Source organism: Centroberyx affinis, unplaced genomic scaffold (assembly GCF_046629955.1).
Source record: "Centroberyx affinis isolate AG114_WGS23_722 - 3 ecotype Tasmania unplaced genomic scaffold, CSIRO-AGI_Caff_v1 ptg000618l_1, whole genome shotgun sequence".
NCBI classification, from domain to species: domain Eukaryota; kingdom Metazoa; phylum Chordata; class Actinopteri; order Beryciformes; family Berycidae; genus Centroberyx; species Centroberyx affinis.
In genome coordinates, this window is record NW_027279248.1 from 618,187 (window position 1) to 645,639 (window position 27,453).

Here is a 27,453-nt window from a genome sequence, read left to right on the forward strand (position 1 = left end):
AAAAACAATTACATTTTTAATAGCAATGAGCAGATTTCATGACAATGTTCACATACAGTATAGTAGAGATACTGTGGTCGGCTTGGGCAAAGTGCAAAGCCACTGAGCTCCTAATACTCTCTGCCCATGAGATGAATTAAGTATTTTCTACCCATATGATAAACAAAAGACACTGGTTTTCTTTCTGGCCAACTGTTGAGAGAACCAACAGGTGCATGTCAGTATGAAGTTTAATGGCGATTCAGTTAAATTTGCCTCCCAGCTTGCCTGTAAAAACGTAATACACTGTGATAATGTGTGTGTGTCTATGTGTGTGTGTGTGTGTGTGTGTATGTGTGTGTGCCATAAATGAGATTAGTGTCTATGGCACTTTGAGCGAGTAAGGTCAGTGGGTGAGCTTATACATAAAGCCAGACAGTTTAATCTGCTACCAGCTCTGAAGTGGCTTTCCATCCACAAAGGCTCACAATTCCTGTCTCACCGTCAGCTGTGACGATGGCTAATTTCTGTTATTTTCTCACAGACTGTTTGCATACTGAACTCCCCCTGCATGAGCTAAAACACCAGGTCACAAACACTCTGCCTCTGCCTTGTCATTCATTTGTCTCTCTCAGGTGTTTACCATCGGCTGGACGGATGAAGGAAGGTGCGGGTCAGAAAAGGTCATTTCATCTCTGAACAGCCGTGTTTGTGCTCCATTTGTAATATCTGATGATCTCATGATAGGGGATGTTGTCTTATTCGTGATTGGCCACCTGTCCAGATGACATAGCTATTGGCTCGAAATAAAGGAGATTTCTCATCCGTCACACTAGTGAAGCCTGAAGGGACGCAACAGGCTGAAACAATAATCCTTAAAACAATTCTATTTCGGTTTGATCTCTGGGGGCTACAACAAACAATATTAAGGTTAAGCCTCAAGCCAGGAGACTGCAGTGTCAAGCCTGCCTGGCTGCAGAGAGATGAAAGAGCTAAGACTAATTTAGAAACAGGTCACACAAGGATTCTTTAAAGGATTGGTTTGATATCAAGGAATTGATTAACTCCACTTTCATTATTCTATGTTGCTCTTGTGTCTTGGCTAGGTTTTTAATGTTTTGGTGTGGTACAGTGTTGACACATTACCTATCTAAGGTGTAATTACACTAAGAATACTGTTTTTAATGTTCTGAAATGTTTTGCCGCTGCACAGACCAGGGGCAAGTGGAATTTTTCACAGCTGACTATAAGAAAGTTCATCTTATCTTATGTTTAGTTAGTAGGGACTTGTACAGTCTTATTATACTATAAAGAAAAGAAAGGTTTATGTTTTCCTTTGGATGAAAACCGATATATATATCAATGGAGATATAAACTATTCAGAATGAAATAAAAGGACCCTCTGAAATTCTACCATGTGTTGATTGTAGAGCAACTCAGCATAAACAGGTTTACCTCTACCTCAGGCCATTCAAAGCAAGTGCTTTCCCAATTAATTAGTCTGTACTAAACCTCTTTGAGGCATGAAATCATCCCCACAACAATCCACTCAAATCTCTCCCTCCCTCAGTAGAGTTCAATTAGCCCACATGCCCTTGGTCTCCCGAAACACGCGTATCTCCACATCCAGTCACACCACCCCTCGCTCATCCCACACATACCACACACAGTGCACAGTGCATGTGCCGATATACTGTACATGTGCTGTGTGGAAACAAATCCTCCATCATCACGTCTGAACAACAGCACTTTCTCTGTGGTAGATAGACAAGGATATAATGAATCTGCCTGAATTATTTTCATCTAATCTGGCATGAATTCTCGTCATCACAGAAACATGTTTACCACACAGTGAATACCTGAACATACCTGGGAAACATTTTACTAGGAGAAGACTTATAAAGGAAGGTACAAAACTGCAAAAAATCTCCATCTTAACAAGTCATTTAGTCTATTATTGAGTCCTAAAACACAAATTTTAATAGAGATAAATTCCACTTGTTTCCAATGCAGTTTCACTTGTTTCAGGAATTTTCTAGAAATTTGTGTCAATATCAGAATAAGGTGGATCACTGCACTATCAAGAAAATGACAAAAATCTTGAAACAAGTTGATTTGCATCAGAAACAAGTGAAAATTAAGATTTTAGGACTCAATATTAGACTGAATGATTTGTTAGGATGGAGATTTTTCGCCACTCTGAACAGAAGATACAGAAGGTCAATCGAAATAGCGTCTAATTCTAATATGAATATACACAATGATATACTGCGACTATAGCTGACATATGCCTCTGAATTGGGCGGTTTAACAAACATGCAACATAGACAACACATGAGAAAGACACTGGTAACTAAAGTTGTGGTCATTTGATGGCAGGGGATTTGGAGAATTTGGAGACACGTGCACAGACAGCTATCCTACTTTGGGACGACCACTTTATGAGATCAGAGGGAGAGAGAGAGGAGGGGAAGGGTAAGAGACAGTAGGAGCCGAGGAGGAGAGGAGCAGGAAAGACACGAGGGTCAGCATCTTGCCGACTGACGTGAGTTAGATTACCGTGGAGGGCGTGAGAGAAGCGGAGAACACTGCAACCTTAGTTCTGAAAGTGCAGGCTTTGATTCACAGACTTGTTCTGGCAGCCTCACTAGACTGTAAACTGCATCACTGACAGCATCGATATAAAATTTAGATTGCAGAAAGGCTGGAAAGTAAGAAGACAGGTTGAAAAAAAAGGGGGACTGGGTAGATAGAAAGAGCCGAATATTGTCCAGTATTCAGGCACCATGACGCAGCAGGTCAGCAGCTCCCCGTTCCTCAAGCCCTTCTTCCTGAAGACGCCGGTCGGAGTGGTAAGCCCGCGGCCGCAGAGGCGACACACGCTCCCCGCCAGCGAGTTCAGGAACCTCACCCCGCAGGACGCCATCAGCGTGTTCGAGATCGAGAGGGAAGGTATGGCAACTTTATGCTGTTCGCAAATAGAGTATTTCTTAGACATGTTGCATTTCTTCTAACTTCGAATACAACTTGTAACAAGGGCTGGGCGATATTGACAAAATCAAAAATCACGATATTTTAGACCGAATACCTTGATATCGATAATGTGGCGATATTTTGGGGGTGAGCATTCATGCCTTCATAAGATATAAGAAACATTAGAAAATTAGCAATGAACATTATATCTATCATATATAATGATCATTATATCATTAGATCATTATATATATCATAATCAGTACTGTATAATCAGTAATAAGTAATGCGGATATGCTGAGCAGGTAAAGCCAACCATCAGCTACAAGCTAATTAGTTCAGAAAATTGTATCACTTTACTGTAACGCAGCCTTTATGACCAGGAAGAAGTGACATTTAAGTTATTTCACAATATTACGATAACCAAAACCCCAGACGATATCTTGTCTCATATCACGATATCGATATTATATGATATATCGCCCAGCCCTACTTGTAACTCATGGGATGAACAAAGTAGGCTACCTTTTGCTCATGATACATGTGTTTAAATTATGATCAGGATTCAACATGTATTTGAAAGAGCAATATTCCATTGAAAAAATTCAAACACTGAAACAGTTGAATACTCAATACCATCTAAGTGCCAGTTTTAACAGCCTTTTGACAAACTAGCAGAGCACACTTAAGATGATCAAGTGTCTGGAATGAAAGCAGCTGAATACATTTCATTCATCCTATATTATTTTCCTCATCCATTTCTTCCCTCCCTCCCCTCAGCATTTGTCTCTGTGTCTGGAGAGTGTCCACTCACCCTGGACGAGGTGCTGAACTTCCTGGGCCAGTGTCCTGAGTTGTCTCTGGGTTGGTTTGAAGAGGGACAGCTGGTAGCCTTCATCATTGGCTCCGGCTGGGACAAGGAGAGGCTCGCACAGGTGAGAAACCCCATGCTCCTTCTGGAAAATCTGTAAAAACATGCATTTATCATTGTGGCACAATTTGACCTTTGAAAAGAGGGCAAATTACTTAATACTGACAAGCTACAAAGGCATGTGAGTCTCATCTAATCTTTCGTAAGGTTATATTCATACATCATTAATGTTTCGTTTTAACGCTCCCATCCAGGAAGCCATGACTCAGCACGTCCCAGACACCCACACGGTGCACATCCACGTGCTCTCGGTACACCGCCACTGTCGCCAGCAGGGCAAGGGCTCCATCCTGCTGTGGCGCTACCTGCAGTACCTGCGCTGTGTGCCGGGCCTCCGCCGCGCTCTGCTGATCTGCGAGGAGTTCCTGGTGCCCTTCTACCTCAAGGCCGGCTTCAAGGAGAAAGGGCCGTCCGCTATCTCCGTGCCCAACATGTGCTTCCAGGAGATGGAGTACATGCTCGGCGGGCAGGCGTACGCACGGCGGAACAGCGGCTGCTAGTCCCTAAGCCCCAAAACCCGCCCTCCTCCCACTTTACTCACATCTATGTAACGCAGACTCAGGGCAGAAATGATGACCAGACCACAGCCGACAGATGGAGAGGCAGAGAGAGGCACCTGTGGTTTCAGCAGCAGCAGTCATGTCTTACTGGACTTCCTCATGTCAGTACCTCACAGCATCCCTTGACCCACTGCAGCAAGGAGTGTGGACTGCGTAACCATGTAGGGGAGCAAGAAAAACAAACCAATGGCTTCCCATTGCAGTTGACAGTGTGACATGTATCAGCCATCAAATCAGTATTCCTTCTGTTAGCAATAACGTCTATAGGCTTAGTGAGTTCAGTATTGTTAATTCCATTCATTTGTCTGAAATCAACCATGTTGTTTGACGATTTGTAACGTAACGATCATTAATGGAAAAAGATCCTACCACTGCATTAAAACTCCAGTTGTGATGTAAATACTATTCTATTTTTGTAAAGCATCCAGAGGTGTGATGAATTCATAGGCTTTGGCTCATTATTTTGTATGTGATTTGTAAATTTGTATCATTACCATGAAATTGAGTCATTAAAGAAGCTGCTGATCATGTAGCCACTAACTGTTTGAATTGTCAATGCGATTGAAAATTTGTCTACAGCAGTAAGTGATGGGGGGAAAGATATTTATTTGATGTAAAGTGGATAAATATTCTGTGGGCCAAAGTCAAGTAAAATTGCTTAAGTTGAATAAACTTTATAAAATATTTTCAACAGGCATTTTCTGGTAATTGAGAGAAAGTCAGACACATTTCCATACTAATTTGTAGATTTTTTTACTGTTGTATTCAGTTACATGTGAGTAGACAGGTAGCTAAAACACTACCGTGTTCAAAACAATCATCACTTCTTGAGAAGCAATTAACAAATAAAAGAAAACATTCGAGTGCTCAGCATAATGTAACAAAAATATGGCAGTAGTTGGTACATTTATCAACAAGGCACCAAAGGTATCAATATTTGATTTTTGTCCCTGGTTCTTTACAAGGTTGCCTGAATAATAATAAAACCTACTTCTGGACTGTGAATGTAAAAAAAAGAAATATTCCTTCTCTCTGTACCAGCGCTGGCTTCTCTAATCCCTGCCTCACACACAAGGGCAGCTGGGAGCTTTGATGAGGTTTAGAAGTGCCATACCCTTGTTTCACTGGCCAGTGAAGGAGTGACAATGACTGCCGGTGAAAAGGAAGGTGATTACAGGAAGTCCTTACGATCAGTGGCATATCTACTTATACTGACAGAGTAAAAAACACAAGCATATTGTCAGAGTTCACAGAGAAGGGAGTGACACTCCCCCAGCCACACAGGGGCAGAGTGGAGATGCAGACTGGCTGACATCATCTGTAAATCCACATCTCTTCACCTGATGCCCTCCCGCTGCACTCAGACCCTCCAAGCTCTCAGTGGAGGTGAGCGTTGAGGTCGTACTTCTCGCAGAATTTGTCCGTGAAGGGGATGCACGTGAGCAACTCGCACCATTCGCACTTGATGGGGTAGACGTAGAAGAGCACCACGAGGCCCGCGAAGAGCCCCACAAACACCAGCAGGAAGACGATGATCTGGCAGCGCTTGCGGTACATGTCCATGCGGCCGAAGCTGATGTAGGGTAAGAAGGCGAATGACAGGAAGAAGCCGGAGATGAAGCCACAGATGTGGGCAAAGTTGTCGATCCAGGGCAGCAGGCCGAAGGCAAAGAGGAAGAGCACCACGCACAGCAGCTTGATGAAGGCCCTCCAGGGCTGAGCCAGGATCTGCCAGCTCTGGAACAGCTCCACAAACAGACAGGCCAGGATCCCAAACTGAGAGCCAGCTGGACCCACCTGAGGCAACGGCAGAGAGAGACCAGTAAACCAGAGAAAACACATGAAATATTGACAAATGACGTCATCACAACACAAGTGAATCTTGCATGCTGCTTCTATCTAATAGCTCATAGACGATGTGACATTTCAGAGTCTTAGACTCGTGATCACCTCCGCTCTGTAGGGCAGGAAGATGGCTGAAGCGAGGTTGCCAGTGATGCCACTGATGATGTAAATGATTGAGATGCGCAGCCAGCCTGCCAGCTTCTCCAGGTCCCTCAGGATGGTCATCTGGAAACCCACCGACACCAGGCAGTGAAGGATTCTGGGATGAAAGACACAGGACAAAATGCTGATGTGCGTGCAATCTGCTATGAATGATAAATGACAGCTGTGAATGTGTGTGTGTGCGTGTGAATGGCCACACGTGTCGGGAAGATAATCCACCTGTCTAGAAGAGGCAAACACCTCAACAGCCAACCAACTCTATCCATCAACAAAGCTTGTCTCTATCTCCTCGAAGCCTAATGAGCGCATGCAGCGAGGCACTTTCTTTAATTACCCAGGAGACAGATAAGTGACTGCATGAAGGTGAAGCGCTGCTCCTCTTAACAGTGAGGTCAGCTCTTTGTGCTTAGAGACTGACAGGTCTGAACTGCACCGAAGACGGACTGGCTTCTGATACACAGTAGACACTGTCAGCGATGAGTGAGTTCATCAGCATGCATGTCAAATATATTGTGACATATTCGGAGCGCGAATAACTCAACCATCCCTTCAGGAAACACTGCAGCCACTGCTACTATATCCACGATAATAGCACTAGTAGCAGTAGTAGTATAGTAATATCCACTATATTATTCAGCCCATCTTATATTAGAGGGATTTGGAAATGCTTTGGCAACATAATATAACCAATTAACTTTGATAGCAAAGCATACAGGATCATTTGGGGACAACTTATCTTTTAATCCCCCTGCAGCGTACCGCTGGGTACTGACCCAGTCTGTGAAAAACACTGATCTAGCCTATTGAAAGGCAAATTAAAACTATTGTAATGGCTGAGACAGAGCAGACAAGCTGCTCCTTGGAAAGCTTGTTTTCCTACGTTGATCTGTTTTACACTTTATTTTGCTTCATGGTACCCCGTTTTTGACTTCTATTTATACTATTGGGCGGTAAATATTTTTCACATGTGGAGGTTTCCATTTTTTTCATCTTACACACATTTGCCAGCTGGTAAAAAAGCACTACGTAGAATAAAGTGTCCATAAAATGTAACTGCACTCAAATGCAGCCTAGTGCAATGAACTGTGTTCCATCTCCTACAAATCCCTGATTTGTTTCTTTTGCTGTGCATAAGTCAGAATAAGCAATGCTTCTTTTCAAGCTCTTTTTGCAGAGCATCAGTCTAGCAATGAAGAGACTGACTACGTGAGGTCACACAGCCACCAACTTACCCAGCATGCAGGAAGAGTGAGAGCCAGAGTCTGTAAAACTGATCTGGGATCTCAGGGTTGAGGAAAGGCAGCAGGCCACACACATCATCCATGCAGTGCACCTGACGGAGGACAGAACACAGCAGATTAAATCATCCTGAAAATTACATTAACTACGACTAAGATACACACAGGAAAGCAAAATGTAAATACTGTACTTACTACAGATGTAGCCATCATAAAACATAAACAGCATGCAGAAGAGGACAGATACTACTACACTGCTGATCCACATACAAAAGGAATTATTCTCTTTTTTCGAGACAAAATGTGTTTTATTGCACAATATGTTTGATTTGTTTACTTCACAAGACCGTGCAGGACAGATGACAATGAGGGGACTACTATGATAACTACCACTATATGCATGTGATAGGCCTAATGAGAAAATAAACATGACTAGTGAATACTGAACAAATTCAATTGGCTATGTAGGCTTGGTTGGATATCTTCTACTTTATGTTTGAGAAACAATTTGAGTGTGGGATTTGTGTGTATTATTGTGCTGTTTGCTAACTTTATGTGCATGACAAATTCTCTTTGGGGCTAATAAAGGTCTCTGTTCTATTCTATTCTATTGAATGAGTGTGATCTGCTGAGGCAACACATTATGCTGATTAGACTTATCAGTTACCGCAGACTTCTGTCATACTGACGTGCTGAGCCTCTTCTAATGGCTTGATAAACATCAGCGTAGATGAAACACATCAATGAGGAGAGAGTTGCTTACTTGAGAGCAGAGAGTCGCCTCCTCATGAAAGTAGCCCTTCATGAAGTCACAATATTCCCGGGACGTGATTTCACACCTTGAAGAATGGGGCAGCCACAGTAAATTAAGAGTCTTTCATCATGTGTTCGACTACTATACATGTTCCTAGTGGGTTCATGAGCTCTCCTCACCTCCCTTTTGTTCCAATGCAGCAGGGCCGGCCTGTGATGGTACAGTCTATGTGAGGCAGGTTGGTATGGTTCCCTGTGTTGTACCTGGTGCAAATCTACAAGCCAGAGCAGAGGAACAACAGTCAAGTGGGACATGTGTTGTCTCCCTGCGAGTGATGCAGGCGCCACTTGGGCCAATCAGTAACAAGATGCATCATCCCTCCAAGTTTCATCAAAATCGGGCCAGTGGTGTCTGAGGTATCGCATTTGAGTTAAAAAATTTTGACCTTTAATTATATCATTAAATCAGTGTAATTTTTCAAACTCTGGAACACAGTGTGAAGATGCATTTTTTTTTTACTGTTCTCACCGGCCACTTGGTGATGTCATCAGGCCATTCATGAGGTGATACTGAGGCAGGCTCTAGACATATCCTATAGGGAGAGAAACAAAAAAACAAAACAATAAACACACAATATGTATCAACCAATATCAGTTGACTCGTACTCTGTTGAGGCTGTGAATGGAGGTTTGATTGTGTGTATCTCACCTTGGGTCCTGATGGCACACAGAGCCATACTGTCTGTCTTTGCCTTCCAGCTGGGGAGTGCTCGAATGCCACGGCCATTTTACCCACACAGCTAGAGTACTCTAGGATACAAATCCGCAGAGAGAAGGAATGTGAATTGCCCAAGGTTTAGATGGGTAGCTGAATTAATAATGGCAAATGGAGGAAGACAGATAAAGAGCGAGGTTCGATTACAAACCGAGCACTCCTCCTCGGAGGTTTGGACGCAGCCGGAGCGATCGTTCCGCACGCAGCAGGCAGAGTTGCGTTCGATAGCTCTCTTGTCCCTGATCAGATCATGCACCTGTTTATCCTGCCGCATGCAGGGAGAGTATTTGGCCCCCAAGTGGATCAGAGCCTCCTAACAATGGAAAGAGTTTCCACACAGTGAGGACAGAGGTGCAAAACAATCTAAAAGGCTGTATTTATATGTATTGATGCATGATTCTTTCTCTTATTCATATTATCTGTGGAACACAAGCAAAAACGTAAAGAAAAGCACAATACTGAGGACCATGCTTACCGAACTAGGCCCGATCCAAAAGTTCTCCTGCTGTACAAACTTGACATTTTCATACACACCTTTGTTTCTTAAAACCTAAGACAAGAGACATCCAGATCACAAAGATGAAACTGATTTAGTGGGATAAAATCATTCTGAAAGTGTGATATAGAAGAATCTCCTCAGGACTGAGCCGGGACTCACAGAATCAACCGTCTCATGCTGGGAGAAGCCCACTGGTGCGATACCATAGATGCACACGGCCAAGATAGTGATCAGCAAATGGACAAAAGTGATCCAGTATGTAAAAAAAGGCCTGGAGGAGACAGAACACCGATATTAACAAAACGGAAAAAAGTGCAGCGCTCAGCATCATCCATCAACATCACCCACTGAGGGAAGAGGGAAGGAGCGGCGTGGTACCTATGGTCGTCCATGTCCTCTATCTGCCTCTTGACATAGCTGTCAATGCGCTTGCGGTAGGTGCGGTTAGTGAGCTTCCCCACCATGCCCAACCCGTAGGGCCTCTTCTCCCGGGCAAACAGCTTCTTGACGGGCACAACGATGCGCTGCCCCCGCCGCTGGCCATTAACGCTCACCACCTCCTGCCGCAGGGGCACCTTGGGGGGCGCTGGGGTTCCCTCTTTGGCCTTACGCCACCCTCGCTCCAGAGGCCTGGAGAGGAAACACAGAGGGCAAGAGGGAAATCAGAATTTTAACCAGAACCAGGAAATAAGATCACTTGTTTCCCTGTTTTCTGCATCCCTGTTTTCTGATTGTTTAGCATGTGCAAATACCACCCTGGAATAATTTATTCTATCATATAATGAAAAATGCTTTCACTCAACATAGACAAGTGTTAATCATTGTTTTACGAATGTTACTAAATTTGAAGGATCAGCAGCGGTATGAGCAGCCCTACTGGCTAACACTGTATCTTGTAGACCAGCACTCGCTCCTCAGACACCGGGATGTGCTTTTGCTGAGCCGGACTCACAGCATGAGGTGGCTTCTCTCCAGCTCTGTTTTATCCAGAGCGCTGCCCGTCAGCTCCGTCTCATCCATATTGCTGCTGGGCTCTGCGTCTTTCATGGCGGCCTCAGACGGCGACTCAAACACCTCGTCTGCAAACGTGGACAACTCCTCCTGCATCAGGATGTCCTGCAGGTGGAGGGAGGAGAAGCATGAAATGTATGAACACAGGAACAGAAATTGGATTGTCTGGTTATAGATTACGGGATCTTGTGATGGTAAACTCTATAATCTAGAGTAACGGCATTATTGTATTTCCCCCTCACTCTGGCAAAGAAGGAGGTGTCCAGTTCATCAGGAAAGTCGATTACATCTTCCTCCATGAAGCTGGCAGGGGTGAAGCTGCGCCTTTGGGCCCGTCTCAGAGTGAGAGTGTTGTCCCGCAATGAGCGCCCCTGACACACACACACACACACACACACACACACACACACACACGTATATGCATTCACAGCTATAATCTCTCAGTCACAGAAGTTTACATTACAATGCCAAGTCCAATAAAGTGTACACAGGAAAATAGTGTTTACATAATTTAGAAGATATATATTTACTGACACAATTTGGTGTCAGCAGCCAATATTCTCAATATAATATACCACATAAATTAGTTATACCCCACAGTACAAGCATACATCAACACTAATCATTGGCTCTTCCATAAAAATAGTTATATTATGGGGCTCCATAAACATAAACTAGAGCACAGTAAAAATGAGTCCTTTTGAAAATAAACTTGACTTAATAGAGGTTCCATAATGCTTGTTTTCAGATTTTAATTCCAGTGGATCTCGTCCCTTGCGACTCACCTTGACGAGCGCTGCTGCGGCCCTGAAGCTCATCTTGGCCACAGACTCCCTCTTGCGCCGGCGGGGCAGCCGGTTGAGACCTGAGCGGGAGCTGGTGAAGGAGCAGAGCGAGGCGGCCCCGGGGGTGATGGGGGTCTGAGGCACGCTGTAGCCGTCCACCTCCTCCACCATGCGGAAGGCTCGTCCTCGCGCCAGCGGGTCCACAATCTGGGGACGGACAGGAGGAACAAGCAGCAGTTAGAAGGGAATGAAAGAGCAAAGAAAAAATGGACAAAGAGGGATAGAGAGAGACACATTTCACCCAGGATTCTCTGTTTCAGGACATGCATAAGATCAATTCAGAATATGTGATGGAGAACATAAGCAGTGAGCCTCAACCTGTCAAGAAAACCATTTTGGGTCATAATAAACTTTTATGCCAAAATGAGTTCCTAACTGACTGTTAAATTTCATTCTCCTTACACATATTTCACTTTGGTCTAAACTTTTCTACTTTTTAGAGCACATGCCGTACTGTACCTTGACTGAAATTCAAGAAAGATCAACGATAGCCACCACCACTCTCTTACCAGCCTCTATCTTTTAAGTGCATAATTTTGTACGCCTGATCTTGCGCTTCCATAAAGTGAAAAACCATTCAAGCATTCTCTGGTGTGCCTGGTATCATTTCCTGGTTGTGTTTACATAAATGATAAACAGATAGTCAAATAGGAACATCATTTACCAAAGACGCCCATGCATTACTGTACCTTTTGCATGCCATGCTGAGAGGTGGGGACATAGAGAGGAGGCGGGGTCTCTGTGCTGGTTAGGGAGATGTTGTCCTGGCTGGGCAGATCCATCTCTCGGATCACCTGCGGTTTCAGTTTCCCGTAGCGCAGGCTGCAGTGGCGCAGGCTCTTCCTCTGCCATTTCTGTGTGGCATCGCCATCCTTACTGACCCCAAACCAGTCCGCTGTGCCCCTGACACCACAAACACTGTCCTTTCAGTCCCGGGCCACATCTCACAAACCCACACACATGCTCGTTTTGCAGCTCGTCCCTCACAGAGAGATTAAACCCTAGCTATCTGACACAGTAAAACTTGCCAAAGAGATATAGAGCCACTGATTGATGTCCCTCCTAAGAGCCCCGTATGGAGGAGTGGGTCGGCAAACATGCAAGGCACTGATAAGGCCCGACTTCCCAGGATGGAAAAAAAAACTGCCCTAGATAGTGAAACTAACAGGCACAGTTGGAGGGAATAAGCCCAGACATGTTTGTGTCCAGACACACAGAGAAAGACACACACGCACACACACACACACGCACGCACATACACACATACTGCATGTATTCATAGCAGGGTCAAATACTCTCCCAAAGTCTACATTCAAAGAGAGAGAGAGATTACTGGGGCTCCAAGTTTTCTGGGGTTCTGATACTGCAAATAAAACCCAACGTGTTCAGATTTAGTGGATCCTTACTGACACAAAGCATGCAGCATATCAAAAGGATTGTTTTGAGATTTTATTTGTGCCCTGCATTCTCCTCATGAGCCCCTTCCACCAAACCCTGATGAATATAATCACGTTGTTGAAGCTGAGGCTTAATAAGTACCAGAGCAAACAATGTCCCCACACCCCGAGGCCAGGAAGTGGAAGTGGAAACATTTTACACAGGAAGTTCAGGCAAGCTAGCTGTTTCTAAACTGGCTAATTACCAGCTGTGGAGTATGCATGTGAATGCTCGATGCCCTCAAGTCCTGTACTGAGCACAGCTAACAAAACCTACCGAATAAATGATACAGAGTCCCAGAAGAAATAATGGCCCAGTTAGGTTAGCATCTATATCTCTCTAGCTCAGCTGAGCCTTCCTTATATATAAAATTAAAATTATAACTGGTTGTCTGGTCTTGTTTACTCTGCCTTCCAAATAGTGACATGACTGAATCGCTGGCATTCCAGCAGCTGTGTGCCCCTCCCTTTGCCTTGGCGCTGCTCTAACGCTGGCCATGCCCTCGCTGACCTCGGCTGCTATAAATAGAGCGCAGCACTGCTGAACACCTGGACGCCGAGGCATGGGCCAGTCGGATCTAATCTGTGTCCAATAAAGACCCCGTCAGGCCCGGCGTGTCAGCCAAACCAAACCCCAGCCACAGCCTTAAATCTCTGGCCCACTAATGAGTCCCGCTCGAAAGCAGTAACAGTCCCTTAGTGATGAACGTTGTTTGACAGATGTGCAGGGAAATGTGTGGTCCCTCCCACTTCCAGGCTCGCTCGTTACTGTAGCTCTGAATGAAGAGGAATTTATAACAGGAAAAAGGCAGCTATGGGTTTTGGTCCCTGTTGTGACTAATCCAAGATGTACCGGTTGTGTCAATGACATGACTCACAACCATGCCAGTAACAGCCAGCGAGAGTGAGGGAAAACAACAATCCTTGTGAATCTCATAATGCGGATCTCATTTGTAACACTCACTGACAGTCAGTATGGGTGGAGACCCAACAAAATATTTGAGCTATCTTGTCAGTATCCCTATAAATATATGAGAAAGTAAATCACCAATGTTGGAGCCATGTCAGAATTAACCTAACTTTGCAGGCTAACAATAACACATTCAAATACTCTTTTACTTAACTACATCTGTGATACTTTTCATCACTAAATACACCCGTCTTCAATCTAATCAGCCTCAATGGCCCTGAGCCTGACCTTCATCCTGACCCTAAAGCGTCAGTCTGGTGAGGGACTCCTGCCTGCGGTACCTGAGCAGGGTTCTGGAGAGAGAGTGGTGCTTCCTGGTGCTGCGGCGAGCAGCTCGCTGGCCCTTAATGGGCACCGTGTTAATCCGCTCAAAGTGCACCCTCCTGCTGCTGTGGACGGGCAGAGCGGGGCCGGGAGGAGGCCGGGAGGGACAGAGCGGGAAGGAAGAAGGAAAGAGAGAAAAGACAAGAAACAGGCAGTGAGAAGGAAAAGTGCAGCTGGACAGCGCTACAGCCATCGTGCAGAGAGAGCAAAGCAGACTGTTAGGTAAAGATTTCAATTACATTTACGATATTTATAAAAGTTATCAACAGGCAGATGACATGAAGGATGTGAAGTTAATGAGACACAGACATGCAATTTGGAAAAGGGTAAGGCAAGCAGAAACATTGCAGTTATATGGAAAGAATGTTTTTTACATGCCACAGGCCGCCAGTGTCCTCACTTGAACTTCATGTAAGCACGTAGGTTTAAGCAAATGATATGCAATAGAACTGGCAGTTACTGTCTCTAACTCAAATGTGTAAAGCCTTGGGCTGCTTACATTACATACTGCTTCATCACACAAACATCCACAAACCTGAGATACATACTGTAGCCTAACCAGATCTAAAACAAAACACACATGCTGTCCAGTACAAGAAGTGTGTCGTTTTTCAGACTATAAATCTTGATGGATGAGATGTCATATGAGTTCATGCTGCAGCCCAAACAAATCAAGATGTCCAAATATGAATCCTGTGTATTGCTAAGTCGCCTTTACCTCTTGATGGTCTGAGTGATGGATGACTGGCGCTGCAGGGCGGGCCGGCGGGGGTCGAAGAAGTCGCGGGGCGGGGACTGGAGGTGAGTGGTCTCCACTGGCATGCTGATACTGCGCAGGAAGCCCTGCCTCTTCACCGGCTGCACCAGGAACAACACATGTAGACACAGAAAAGTGAAAACATAAGACACTCAATGGAGGAAGTCTGAGAGAATGAAAGGAATTAAGACAGAGAAGGACACCCAGGAAACCCCGTGAGAGGGGGATTCGGAGAGACGGAGTACCTGAACAAAAGTGGGAGGCTCGTCTAGTGACATCTGAGCGGTGGGAATGTCTAGTTTGAGCCATGGAGGTTTCTTCCTCTGCAGGCTGCTGGTGCTCTCCCGCCGTGGTTCAGCCATGCTCTCTGTCCCACCCCAGGCCTGCCAGCTGGGGACAGAGGAAAGAAAGAGATGAAACCACTATCATGAGTCTCAAAGAATCAAATATAATCTTAAATGATTTTCTTTTTGTTTTTCTTTTCTTTTTTATTGAATGCAAACATTTAACAGTACAAACGAAGAAGTCAAAGACAAAAACAAGACACACACATACAAAACATACAAAAACAAAAATGCCATGGACAACGCTTGATGAAAAGACAATAGATTGTGAGTATGACATGTAAATATGGGGGCAGACACTACACGAACTTGTTCTGAGGGCGTTTAAAAATTCGGGTTATGAGATTAGCTTCTGATTACAAGATGATGAAATGATTTCCATTCTAATGCAATCAACATGTCAAGGTACTATTTGCAGCTGATAACCTTGGGATCACAACTCCTCAGTGGTTTGTGCTACAAAAATGTTCCACAAGAGGGCGCTAAGGCCCCTTATCTGATCCACATTCCTCCATCAGTTAGTGAGGGGGAAACCACAGAAAGGGGCAGAGAACAGTCTACAGCTGTTTACCCTTACCCAAAAAAAGCACACAGAGCCATTTAGCAAAGTAATAAATATTTGTGCTGGAGAAGTGAGGAAGTTTATAGTCTTAAAGCTAATCCCTAAATTCCACAGTTTAAATCAAACTTAATCCCATTTTGTAGTTAAATGTTGTTCTGCTTCCAGCAGACATCTATCAAAGTCTAATGACTATGTATGCATTCCCATGACGAGGCCTGCGGACCACAGGTGGTGCACAGTAAACCTCCCCATCAGGCAACTTCCCCATGACAAACTGGAGTCTTGTCATCACCAGCCCTTCATTTCACTGTCCCACCATCAAACCTCACTCCTCTGGGCTCTGGTGGCTCGTTTCCTGTCATTTTCTTAATTGCAGCTTATATATTCCCATGGAAAACTGAACTGTTTTACCCCTGAACACCACACAGCCATCATTTGCCCTTCAAATGATGCGGCAGTATCCCACAAAAATCTGTGCAGGCATTGTTATCCTCATTAGGGATTAAACCAATCCTTCACTCTGCAGGCGAGAGGAATGTACAAAATAATGACTGCCTTTCCACACTGGGCGAATCTGTAAACTTGCGAAAGAGGGTGTCTCCTAAGCTGTGGAGCTTTCATAAAACCGAGCGAATGTGAAAAATCCCTTCCCGCCCTCCTGTCCCGTTACTCCTCTTTCACAGGATCATTTTGCTGAAATACCTCACAAGACGAGATCCTCACACGCTCGAGAGCTTCAGTTCCATCAGAGGCTTTGAGTCACACCAGGTCACGTCTTCACTTCTCTAGTTACAACTTGAAAATGTCCACGGCTACTACCAGCCACATCTGCTTCACATTGCCATTTGAACGTACCGCAGGCTTCTGTTTTAGCCCAAGTGATGAAGTAAAACCTCAGGCCGGAGGCAGTGGCGACAGCAGGGGTCATCAACACTGTGTTAACATTTAACCACAAGTCTAGCTCTCATTGCGAGAAATTTCACAATCCATCAGATCACAGCAGGACACTGATATAGTTATTCTACCGTTACCCTGACACCTGGAATGTGAGAGAGTTGCTCAGAGTGGTGGTTGGAGAAGGCAGAGAGAATAGGCAGGATGTCTATAGCTTCTTCCTAGTAAGAGTGGGGCCTAAAGCAGATGCCGCAAGAGCAGGACGGTTACATCATCCGTTCCCTGCCACGCTGAGAAGTTTTGGCCTTGTGCACCTAGGAGGCTCTGCCATGGAATGCTGTTTGACCTCCTCTGACTTTTTGTCTGTCTGGACTGTGATGACTTGGCCAGATTAGCAGGGCACACAGGAACAAAGCAGGCTGGTCCAGAATGAGAGGGTAACAAGTGTGTGTGTGTGTGTGTGTGGGGGGGGGGGGGATACGATTTGATGCACAATATGGGGTTCACGATTTGATACAACCACAATACGATGTAATAAATAAAAGTTTGTTTATTTCTGAGCCACAAATCTTTCTAGCAATGGCTTTGTCTTGCTAGAATGTAAGCAACAACTTATAAATGCCATTACAAAGCGCAAATAATTTCATTTTGATGGAGAGCTTGTGACATTGTGATGGACAAGCTGTCGCATTTGTGATTACTACAGCAGAATAAAATGGAGCTAATATTGCGATTCATTTTCTGCCCCACATTTTTGTATTGTGATACATTGAAATCGTCCCATCCCTATAAATAGAGTTGCAAAGTGACACATTTCTTATCACATTCACATTCACTCCACTCCACTCCAAGCCAGGGTGCCTTCACTCACATTTACATGTACTATTAAACCAGCCTCCCTGTAGCGCCACAGAGAGGACTCATCACTGACTCCATCTCTCTCATAGACCAGCTAGTAACACCAGCGGGAGGGAAATGCAAATCTGTTCACAGTATCTGAGCCTGTGCACCACTCACCGCAACACCGTTGCAACAATGGCACACACTCTTGGCCCAGGGCTAGAGCACTCGACATTTAATTACTTTTGCCATTAGCTCAAACAGCAGGGTTCCTGATAGGGAGTGAATGAGTGCAGGGGGAGCATCGGCCCCAGGTTTGCAGATCGTATCGAGGGATGGAACGGACGGCTCTGGCGCCTGAGCTGCGACTCCTCCTCCTTCAGCTCTGCCTCTGTTTGCCCTGAATGCTGAGTCGATGCTCCTCTGCCTCCAGGGTCTGGAACAGGGATGGAGGGAGGCAAGCTAAGCAACTCTAATTGTTCCTGTGCCGAGGTTCTCCTCCATGCTCAAGGCTTTTTTTTTTCCTGCCTACTGTCTCCTACTCCTTTCACCCTCACTTGCATCTAGTCTCTGTGTGAGCGAATGCCATTTACAGGCAATTACAGCTTCATAGCCCCTTCAGCCTGCTGTATGCCTGCTAATCAGATTGTGCCCACACAGATAGAGACTTCAAAAATATTGAAAGCTATGGAAATGAAGTGGGAGGGCAGTTGAGATGTCTGACTGATTCAAATGATACAGAGACCGGAGCACTGAGCATTTATACCTCATACAGAATACATACCCGTAAAAACTGTATTCTAACTGGCCAAATACATTTCAGCACCAGAACATGCATAAGAATGTATGCAGAATTTCTCATGTGTTTTTCTTTTTATTTATTTAGTCTTGCCTCGCTAATATTTTTTCTGTTGTTTTGTTTAATGTCTGTATATCATGAATATTGCATACTATTACCTTGAATAATGCTTGAGGCAAGTAATATTTGGTGTATATTGGAGAAGTTGTAATGTCTCTATGTACTAAGGTATACCAAATAGAAGTGTTCTGTTGATCCTTGTTTTGTCATAAATCAATAAATCAATGTTAGAAATCAATAAAAAACAAAATCTGATGCTGCAGCATGAACACAGACATGCGTCTATTGTCATGGTTTTGCTATTTTACATTTGCCTGCGGATCAGTAGGTTGTTGGAGCATTTGGTCGCAGCCCAAGGTAAACCTCCAAGGTTGGACACACAGCCAAGCCAAGCACCTTGGAGGCCTGTCTCTCTCTCTCTCTCTCGTCTTCCTCCAAAGTCAACATGGCAGCTGAACTGGCATGGGCCTGGGACTCGTGTCTCAGGATGGGGGTTGTTGGAAAGGCCTGCATGGTCTGTACCGCGAACACAAGCATGGCTAAGACAGCGACCTGCCTATTTAACCAGGAGGGAGTATTCAAGATGTCAGTCATCGCTCCTTCGCTGTGGTAATTAGAAAGCACCGCACAGAGAAGATAGGACTCAAGGCCGGTCCCTGTTTGAGATAGACAGGCCTGCATAGGCAGGAAGTCCTTCAGCAGCGCAGATATCCTTGGGGAAAGGAGAGTTGATTGAATTCTGTATTTGGCAATTACCCAGGCCAGAGGATTAGCCCTCCCTTGACAGCGCATGTTATCTGTTCATGGTCAAGCTCCACAGTAAAAGAAAATCAGTCTTAAAATGGCATAGTGTGACAAGACTGGAAATGATTGAACCTGACCAAATACTTAACTAATGCACCCTGTGTTATCTGAAGGTCAAGGCGATCACACATTTTCTGGTTGAAATGCTTGTGGTATGAAATGTTGTTGTATGTAATTGTTTCCCACAATGCTTACATTCCCACTACTGATTTGGGACCTACATTCTTCAGACCACCATGATTTAATCTGGCTTCTTGAAGAGATTTGTTTTGACTTCTACATTCACATCTGAAGAGAGGGAAAACACCCACTCCCATCCCTTTGCACCGCGCTTTGCAAGATTGGCTTCCTGCCGTCATTTTACATCGGGCTAGCCCATGTGAGAAACGAACACTTCCTACTCAGTCACAAGACCCAAGACAGCCCTGCATGGACTGTTTTTAATTCTGGGGCTGGCATTGCCTCACAAGGCCACTTCTCTCCTTTAGCTGGGGGGGAGACGGACAGGCAGACAAAACATCCAGGACAAGCCGAGGTCTCTCCAGGTGCGGAGATGTCCAGCAGGCATTCATGTCTGAGGCTGACAGGCTAACCAGCGTTTCTCTCTCTCCTCTCTCTCTGGGGAGCTGCAATCTATTGTATTTCATACTGCATGCAAACTCTCGCCCAATGAAGTTTTCCGTCCATCATTTCACATAATGACTTGCTGAATGGTCTCCAGTCATGCAGAGAAAGGCACTGGCTTATGACAATAGAAGCCCAGCTGTCACAGGCGAGGCTGGGAGGCAAACAGCAGAGAGGCTCGATCACTGGAGCTCAAAGTGCCATCTTGAACAGACTCAGGTGCCTGAGTGAAAAGGGCTTGATGGGGGCGGCGGCTGTGCTACTGCTTTATTTTGTGCTTGTTCCTGCTGCTGTTACACCTCACATGTGCACAGGGACTCACACCACAGCATCGCCCTCCTGTTTCGCATTCATCATAAATAAAATATAAGCCTGGATGTGGCCTCTTTTTGCTGGATCCCTCATCTTTTCTTTTGGATGCCTTGTTTAAAATTTCTTGTCCCCATAGTCACACCTGTACATGAAACGCAATGATGAACACAGAGCGTCTGTAAGTAAAACACATTTCATCTACACAAACTGCACGCGACTGAAGTGAAATTGCCTTCATAGTCCCGTCAGCTGTAGGCACATCAGTTGTTTTTGAAAAAGAACTTATGAATTAAACATTTCTGAAATGGTCTTGTGAAATATTTGTGCATTCCAAAAAGTCCTCCATCCAGAGACATAACCTACATTTCTAATCTCGCAGCATTCCATACCCACATTCCACGAGATCTCCGGGTGAAACCGAACCGAGCTGAAATGGCAGAGCAGGAAACCACATGAAGTCTAACCGACGTGGACAGAAGCTGGCTGGTTTCCGGGTACTGTGTGTACTCTGCTGCTGTGTGCTGCTCTACAGGAGGCAGGGAGGCTGCAGCCGCACCGAGGGCGGCTGACAGCGCCGTGCGACCGTGTGGCTGACAGAGCCTCAGGTGGCTGGCCTTCGCTCCACACAGCCGGGGTGGACAGTAGGGCGGAGGAATCGCCAACTAGCGCGCACGGGTAGGCGCCATGATGGATGACCTCATTAATCTGGGTAGTGAGAAGTCCGGATGCCTCATTCCTAAGAGCTGCAGCACTTCCTGGCCCCGGGCCTTTGTTCCTCCTTTCTCTCTTTCGTCCTCTTTCTCTTCCCTCTGCATGTTTTTAAACTGCTGCTCTTTCATTGTCCGCTCCGGGTCAACTTTTTCACCACTTTGGCTCAAATTAGTCTTGTAGTAGTTTCCTGTAAACTTTTTGCTATGTAGTAGCAAGCATAGTATTTCATTACTTAATGACATAGCTACAATTTCCTGACTGATTTATAGATTATTTTCTCAAGCACTGCGAACCTGATGGCATTTAATGTTGAGCTTTCACCATACATACCCTAACACTTAGTCATTCACCATAAATGCTCCTTCTATCCATTGTTACTTATGTCTCACTCCATGCTGGAAACAAAGCTTGACACTGGAAACAATAGCGGGAAACTAAGCTACCAGTATTCAGACGCTCACTCTCTCTAAACACTGATCTCTCCCTTAGCATTCTCTCTCTCTCCCTCTTTCTCTCTCTTAGCATTCTCTCTCTCTCCCTCTTTCTCTCTCTATCATAGAAACTAGATGTAGAAGTAGAGGTACAGTCTCTTCTGAATATGAGAGGAAAACAAAATCAGCCATTTTCTCAAATTAAATGTCATAATTACGAAATCGGCAGTTCCCTAAACCAGGATTTCATAATAATCAGCCAGAACAAGACCACATGATCATTCAAGTGAGCGTGGAGGAATGTGCAAAACAATCTGAAGAAGCGACCTATCTGGCAACTGACCCATACAGAAGATCTAGACATAAATCAGCTGCACTTACTAACACTGTAGCCATGTGTTTTGTGTAACTCCAAGCCATCTGAGGCCCATCTGTGCATTAATTGCAGAATGGTGCTTTTGATCTTTATATAGTACATCCTGCTTCCAACCAGGACCAATTAAGAAGCTGACAAAACCTGCAAAGCTACCAATATTTTGTTTGGGTGAGAACAGAAACAGATAAAAGCACTAAAAATAAACGTGTTATATTGCAGAGTAGACATAAATAGGTGACTACACTAACTGTGGAAGCTGATTTGGGCGCAGAGTTATCTCAGAGATAGAGCCAAGGGTGTAGTCAGTGTGTCTATTTCTCTCTTGTTCTGCTATGTGTCTCTTCTTCTCTGGTCTGCTCTGGCTCTCTGGTGACTAACAGAACAGTGTGACTCCAACACATGGCTTCCACACACATTGCTCTCCAACAAGAATGAAATTTCAGCTCAGGATCAGTAGAAGAGAAAAGAATGCGCCCCTCTTACAGGAGAGGAAATACTCGACAAAATGTAGCCGCAGGCCAGAGAGGGAAACGCTACCGAGCAGCGGTAAAGCTGCAGCCATCTGAAATGACCCTAGTAACATGTGACAGGCTGTCACACCAAACTATCCCTTATGACATTAAAAAACACACACAGAGAGACAGCAGAAATATCCACCGCAGCTGACCCCGGGATCAAGTGTCACGGCTGGCTGAGGGGCAGGGCTGGTGGGCGGGTGGGGCTGCTATGACTGGCAAGGTGGGTGGTGCAGGGTGGGCATGGCTGACAGGCCCAGTCATAGGAGGGTGGGGAAGCTCGTGCACTTTCCCATGTTTTTTCACGGGACCTTCAGCTCAGTCTGTCAGCACACAGTGTGGTTTTACAATGCAGAGTTAACCTTTTAGTCTCAGTGGTTTCAGTTTGGAGCGAGAGTGACAGATTTGTATTGGGTCCATTGCCAAGCTCTCCTACTGTCATAACAGTGTTTACTAAATGACAGGATCGAGTGCCAGAGATATGAATAGCGCAACGAAAGTATAAATGGCTGTCCAACAGAGGGCTGTGCGCATGTGGTGTATTTATAGAACTCAATTGCAAATGTACTGCTGGATGAAACTGTAGACCGATATGAAAAACATCCTGCTCCAGATCTCAAGGCGGTGGGCTTTATCCTGACAAAAGCGAATGTGACTGCATCTCTCAAAGGCTTTACAGATCAAACTAGTTTTTATACGCCTGGATGTGTCCATTTATCTCCCTGCAAGAAATGAACAACACCTGAAGCAATATCTGTATTTGCCATCTTCCCATCTCTCTCCACAAAGCCTTGCGTATTTCCAAGCTAATGCAGGGCCTAGAAATTGTGCCAGGTTATCAGCAAAGGAGACGGCCTCTCACTGTGCAGCAATATCCTCCTCAGCGAATCAATATGAAGGAGAGGTGAGGTGGCTCAACAGTACTCTGCTATCAGAATACATAATTACTTTAATCTCAACATGTCTATGAACAGAATGGTGTTAGCCAGCCACTTGTGCTCCACTGAGCTGAAAGTTTATTCCTTCTTTTCTATATTGGTGAAGCATTATTACATGCGTGGCTAATTCAACACTTGAATTATTTAGTCTTGCTCAGGTGAATTATTTACTGTATTTTCCACTGGAGCTCCATATGGCCGAGTCCGCTGGCTACGGTGTCTCTTTTCTCAGTAGTGTAAATGGGCTCAGTCCTCAACACTAGAAATAGACGGTGCAGGGGATCTGTCTTCACTTTGATGGAAAAACAAGGCTCACTCAGTACATCTGTATCTTGTCTGAGTCCAGGCCAGTGTTTGTGTCTCTAATCTCGAGGAAGCAGCCGACTGTAAAACTCCCTCCGCGTGGGCTGCATATACACCTCACACTTTAAGACAACTAGATATGGTTTAATACAATAACAAGCGACTTGTGTGCACACTGTGTGGCCACTTTAGTTAGATCAGCTAACACCCTGTGGGCTCGACACACAGTGAAACGGCCTTCACCCCTCTGGGATAAAGCAGTTGATAAGCAGTTAGTTTTAGGCTGGGACCAGCTGTCAGACCACAGACCTGAAAACTATTTGTTTCCCACAGAAACTTATCTCAGTATCTCCAGCAGCAGAAGCTCACCACCTAGGATGGAGCGGGAAGGCCCCTGATAGCTACTGAACGCCTACACACCGGGGCATGGAGAGCATGTGCATGAGATGCAGACAGTATGGACAAAACACTCGAGGCCAGTAAGAGCTGAGTGCTGAGTGGAGTTAATGAAATTCAGCATGAGTGTGATACTCACAAGGACCTGACCTCCTCTCAGAGGGCAACAAGCAACTCTGGTAGATGTTAAAAACCGACGGCAACGGTGATCATATGGAACCAAATAATTATAGGAAAAATCTGTCTGTAGTTACACGTCTACCTTTGAAATGAATTGGTATGTCTATGGCAGTAAATATGATAGAACGTGATGTTAGCAGCCACTTATTTATCCTGCATACCTAGCAGGGATGAGAAGCAACCAGAATTCTTAAGTGAAATTGTGAAATGAATGTAATACGATTCAAAATGTTTTTCAAAAACCCAAAGGCTTGTCTCATAATTTCCAATTTTACAGTAGAAGACATTATCTGTAGATGTCAGATAAATCTGAAAGCCTTGCCCAATCAAGCACGGAAATAGTTTTATTTCCATAATGAATTTCCAAATTGGACCTGTGTTGTCACACCAGCCTAACATGATGACCGATGTAAATGTGGAAGATCTCTATCTGCACAACTTGCCATTATCAGGAGATCAATAACATTAGCATTTGACTTTCTGACAAGGTTGTGGTGTGGGTTTGACCCCTTGACCTTCCCTCACTGGACGCAGTATCTTAGATTTATGGCTTAACAAGAGAAGCTTCTTTAGACAACAAAGGGAAACAAGCCATCTTTCCTCCCAGTCCCAGTATTCCCAGATACGTCCCGAAACTACAAACAAGCACCTTATTGTCTGTGGGAAGTCAGACATTCTCCTGTTAAGTGAGTAAGAGGAGACTCTCAGCAACAGCGTGCCCTAACAACATGTGATCCCCATCTAAATAGTTTCCAGCATGATATCAGCCTGAATCAAGCCTACAAAAGGCTGCATTGTCCGCCCTGCGTCGGGCTGATGTGCACTGGGCTGAACGAGGGTCATTGTGCAGCTACCGATCATCGTCAAAAAAGCAAGAGCAGGCTGAGGGTTTCATTCCTTCATCAATTGAAATGGTGGACTAAGCAAATTCTCTATTGAGATAATTACTCTTGGCGAGGCACAAGACCAGTTAACCCCATGATGGTGTAGCGGAGAGACGGAGACGTTGTATTGGAGATGCTTCATGTATGACAGCTATACCCAAATCCTAAAAACAGAGAAACAATAGCGCCACAGGCTGCCGGCATCGCATTACTCTCTAGACTGTTTAAGTTTATCCTTGTGATCTAATCAATCAACAGGATTAAAAATACTTCACAAAGGAAAGCCATCAGCTCTGTCATCCCACATCCTCTCTGGGAGACCACCAGCATGGAGAGGTCAGATTACTGCTTGTTTAACAGAGGAGGGCTGGGAGGAAGGAAGTGGCGAGCAGAGGAGCTGGAGACACACGAAGAAGGCAGGAAACACACTGCTGTCCGGGAGTATTCTCCGTGTCCGGTCCACACGGGCACAGAAACAACATACGCTCGCTCGCATGTGCACGGACGCATCCACGCCGCACATGTAAACATACACATCCCATCCCCAGCCATGAGGATGCATGCATCGCAAGTCAAGATACTACGCGGAAAATCACAGGCCTACTTTGATTCAGGCCTGCCGCACATCCTGGCGCAGCGAAGAGAGTGGCCAGAGAGTGAGATCTCACATGTAGTGTGACATCAAAGCTGACGTTTCTATTGAAGAGAGGAGGCGAAGCGTGGCCTGTAGCGCTGGGACGAAGGGAATTAGGCATATTAGCATGGATTCAGGCAGAGGAGAGAATGGAAGTTGTCCAAATCAATCTGTCCGTAACGCAGAGCCAGCGAGCAAAAATCCACAAAAATCTTTGGCGCTCAAAGGGGTTTCAGAGGATGTTTCTAATGGTTCTCTTCTGATGCAATTAAATCATATCTGACCAGTGATTTTGAAATAACTTACCATTATACCTTATTAAAAGGCATATTAACACACACCATGAGACTTAAGAAGAGAATACCTGTTTCTTACATTTCTAAATAATTTATATCCAATTGCCTTCTTTTGCCTGTGGCCCCCCAGCAGCCCCCATGTTAGCTTTCAGCTGTTGGCCCTCCGTGTTAAAAATACCCCCTAAATCTTGCTAATCTTTGAAAAAAAGATAATGAGGTCAATCTGTATCAACCAGACAGGAGGCGCACCCACAACCAAGGATGTGTGATAAAAACTCATGTGTGATAAAAACACATCCAACATCCACACATGCACAGAAAATCATGTTAAACCACTTTCAGCTATGGAAAGCTTTGTTAAACATTCACAAGTCATGAATATCCCACATTAACCCATTTAATGTTCAAACTCTAATTCATATATTTAAAAATGTAACTAGTTCATAATTCATCCTGTTCAGCAGGGAATGAGCCTCTATGTGTAATTTCAAAGTCTCTGTAATCTTTCACACAGATTGAGTCAACCTTCATAGTAAGGTCTAATTAAGTTTTCTATCCTTTCCTTTCCATCTTTCATACGTTTTAGCGAGGCACGCATTATTCTGCTCCACAGAAGCAGCTCCAAGGCAACACTTGCTGAAATTACTAAAAAGCCTCTGATGGTTGTAACCTCTGCATGCAATTGCAGAGAATGGGGAAAATGTCTCCTTGAAAGACTTGTAGACACATGACAGCAGAGTACAGACCGTTGATTGACTGCATTGATTTTCACCAGCGGAGGCTGTGCGCAAATGTGTGTGCACGCGTTTGTGGGTGGGTGAGTATGTGCATGTGTGTCTATTTGTATATGTGTGTGTGTGTATGTGTGCATAATCTGAGTTAACAGTCAAGCGAAGGAGGCTGAATATCAGCTGAGCTCTCAACGACACCACCAGCCTTCATCTGCACCACTTCACATTCACTGTCATAGATGAGCTAAATTCTCCGCCTGAGATGACGGTACGAACTTGAGGCAGCACAGGTAGAAGGATTTTAATTTGCAGTGGCTTCAGCCTCAGAGACCTATTTACTTTTCTGGATTCCCCTGTGGATTTGAGGGAGGGAAAACAGTTTTTGTTCTACAACTAGGTCATTTTAATGAAGCTTCCGTATTTGAATCTCTTTCATGTGTTACACAAGGAAATATGCGGATGAAAGAGAAACAGTTGAGGCAGAGAGCCATCATTAAAATGAGTCTTAAAGGCACAAAGACAGAGTTTCTCTTGCTGCGGGTGACTTATGGAAGGTGTAGCACAGTCTCTGGTTTGACAGACAGGCGAGCACTTACTCACACCTAGAGAATGCGCTCTGCTTCCCACCACCTCTCAGACTCCTTGTGTACACATTCCCACATACATCAGCTACAACATACCCTCTGCCCAAAATGCATAAAAAAAGGCACGACTATTCAAACCGAGCACTGCTGATATGATCTCTAACATTTCCAACCCAT

The 27,453-nt window shown here is 44.8% G+C and overlaps 2 protein-coding genes across 2 annotated transcripts in view; one reads left to right on the forward strand and one right to left on the reverse strand.

The window, feature by feature from the left end:
• The first annotated feature begins 2,765 nt into the window (after positions 1-2,765).
• aanat2 (arylalkylamine N-acetyltransferase 2) lies at positions 2,766-4,383 on the forward strand. The gene is made up of 3 exons (XM_071518658.1): positions 2,766-2,931; positions 3,733-3,887; positions 4,078-4,383. The coding sequence occupies exons 1-3, from the start codon at positions 2,766-2,768 to the stop codon at positions 4,381-4,383; spliced, it is 627 nt and encodes a 208-aa protein (XP_071374759.1).
• An 809-nt stretch (positions 4,384-5,192) lies between these two features.
• Positions 5,193-27,453, reverse strand: part of rhbdf1a (rhomboid 5 homolog 1a (Drosophila)) — a 29,471-nt gene continuing 7,210 nt past the window's right edge. Inside the window, exons 2-18 of the mRNA XM_071518647.1 lie at positions 15,304-15,448; positions 15,020-15,159; positions 12,261-12,474; positions 11,512-11,718; positions 10,969-11,097; positions 10,668-10,831; positions 10,094-10,345; positions 9,875-9,986; positions 9,692-9,766; positions 9,368-9,529; positions 9,151-9,251; positions 8,971-9,034; positions 8,622-8,716; positions 8,452-8,527; positions 7,683-7,783; positions 6,394-6,547; positions 5,193-6,240 (exon numbers count right to left, since the gene is read on the reverse strand). Coding sequence (XP_071374748.1) covers positions 5,821-6,240; positions 6,394-6,547; positions 7,683-7,783; positions 8,452-8,527; positions 8,622-8,716; positions 8,971-9,034; positions 9,151-9,251; positions 9,368-9,529; positions 9,692-9,766; positions 9,875-9,986; positions 10,094-10,345; positions 10,668-10,831; positions 10,969-11,097; positions 11,512-11,718; positions 12,261-12,474; positions 15,020-15,159; positions 15,304-15,420 — 2,583 coding nt within the window. The 5' untranslated portion in view covers positions 15,421-15,448 and the 3' untranslated portion in view covers positions 5,193-5,820. The remainder of the gene's footprint in view (positions 6,241-6,393; positions 6,548-7,682; positions 7,784-8,451; positions 8,528-8,621; positions 8,717-8,970; positions 9,035-9,150; positions 9,252-9,367; positions 9,530-9,691; positions 9,767-9,874; positions 9,987-10,093; positions 10,346-10,667; positions 10,832-10,968; positions 11,098-11,511; positions 11,719-12,260; positions 12,475-15,019; positions 15,160-15,303; positions 15,449-27,453) is intronic.

What these genes read in the sequence shown, in the direction of transcription:
- aanat2 (XM_071518658.1), top strand. Translation starts at nt 2,766, where the DNA reads ATGACGCAGCAGGTCAGCAGCTCCCCGTTCCTCAAGCCCTTCTTCCTG. An exon ending in GTTCGAGATCGAGAGGGAAG is followed by an intron (nt 2,932 to 3,732) that starts GTATGGCAACTT and finishes CCCTCCCCTCAG; the next exon opens with CATTTGTCTCTGTGTCTGGA. An exon ending in ACAAGGAGAGGCTCGCACAG is followed by an intron (nt 3,888 to 4,077) that starts GTGAGAAACCCC and finishes GCTCCCATCCAG; the next exon opens with GAAGCCATGACTCAGCACGT.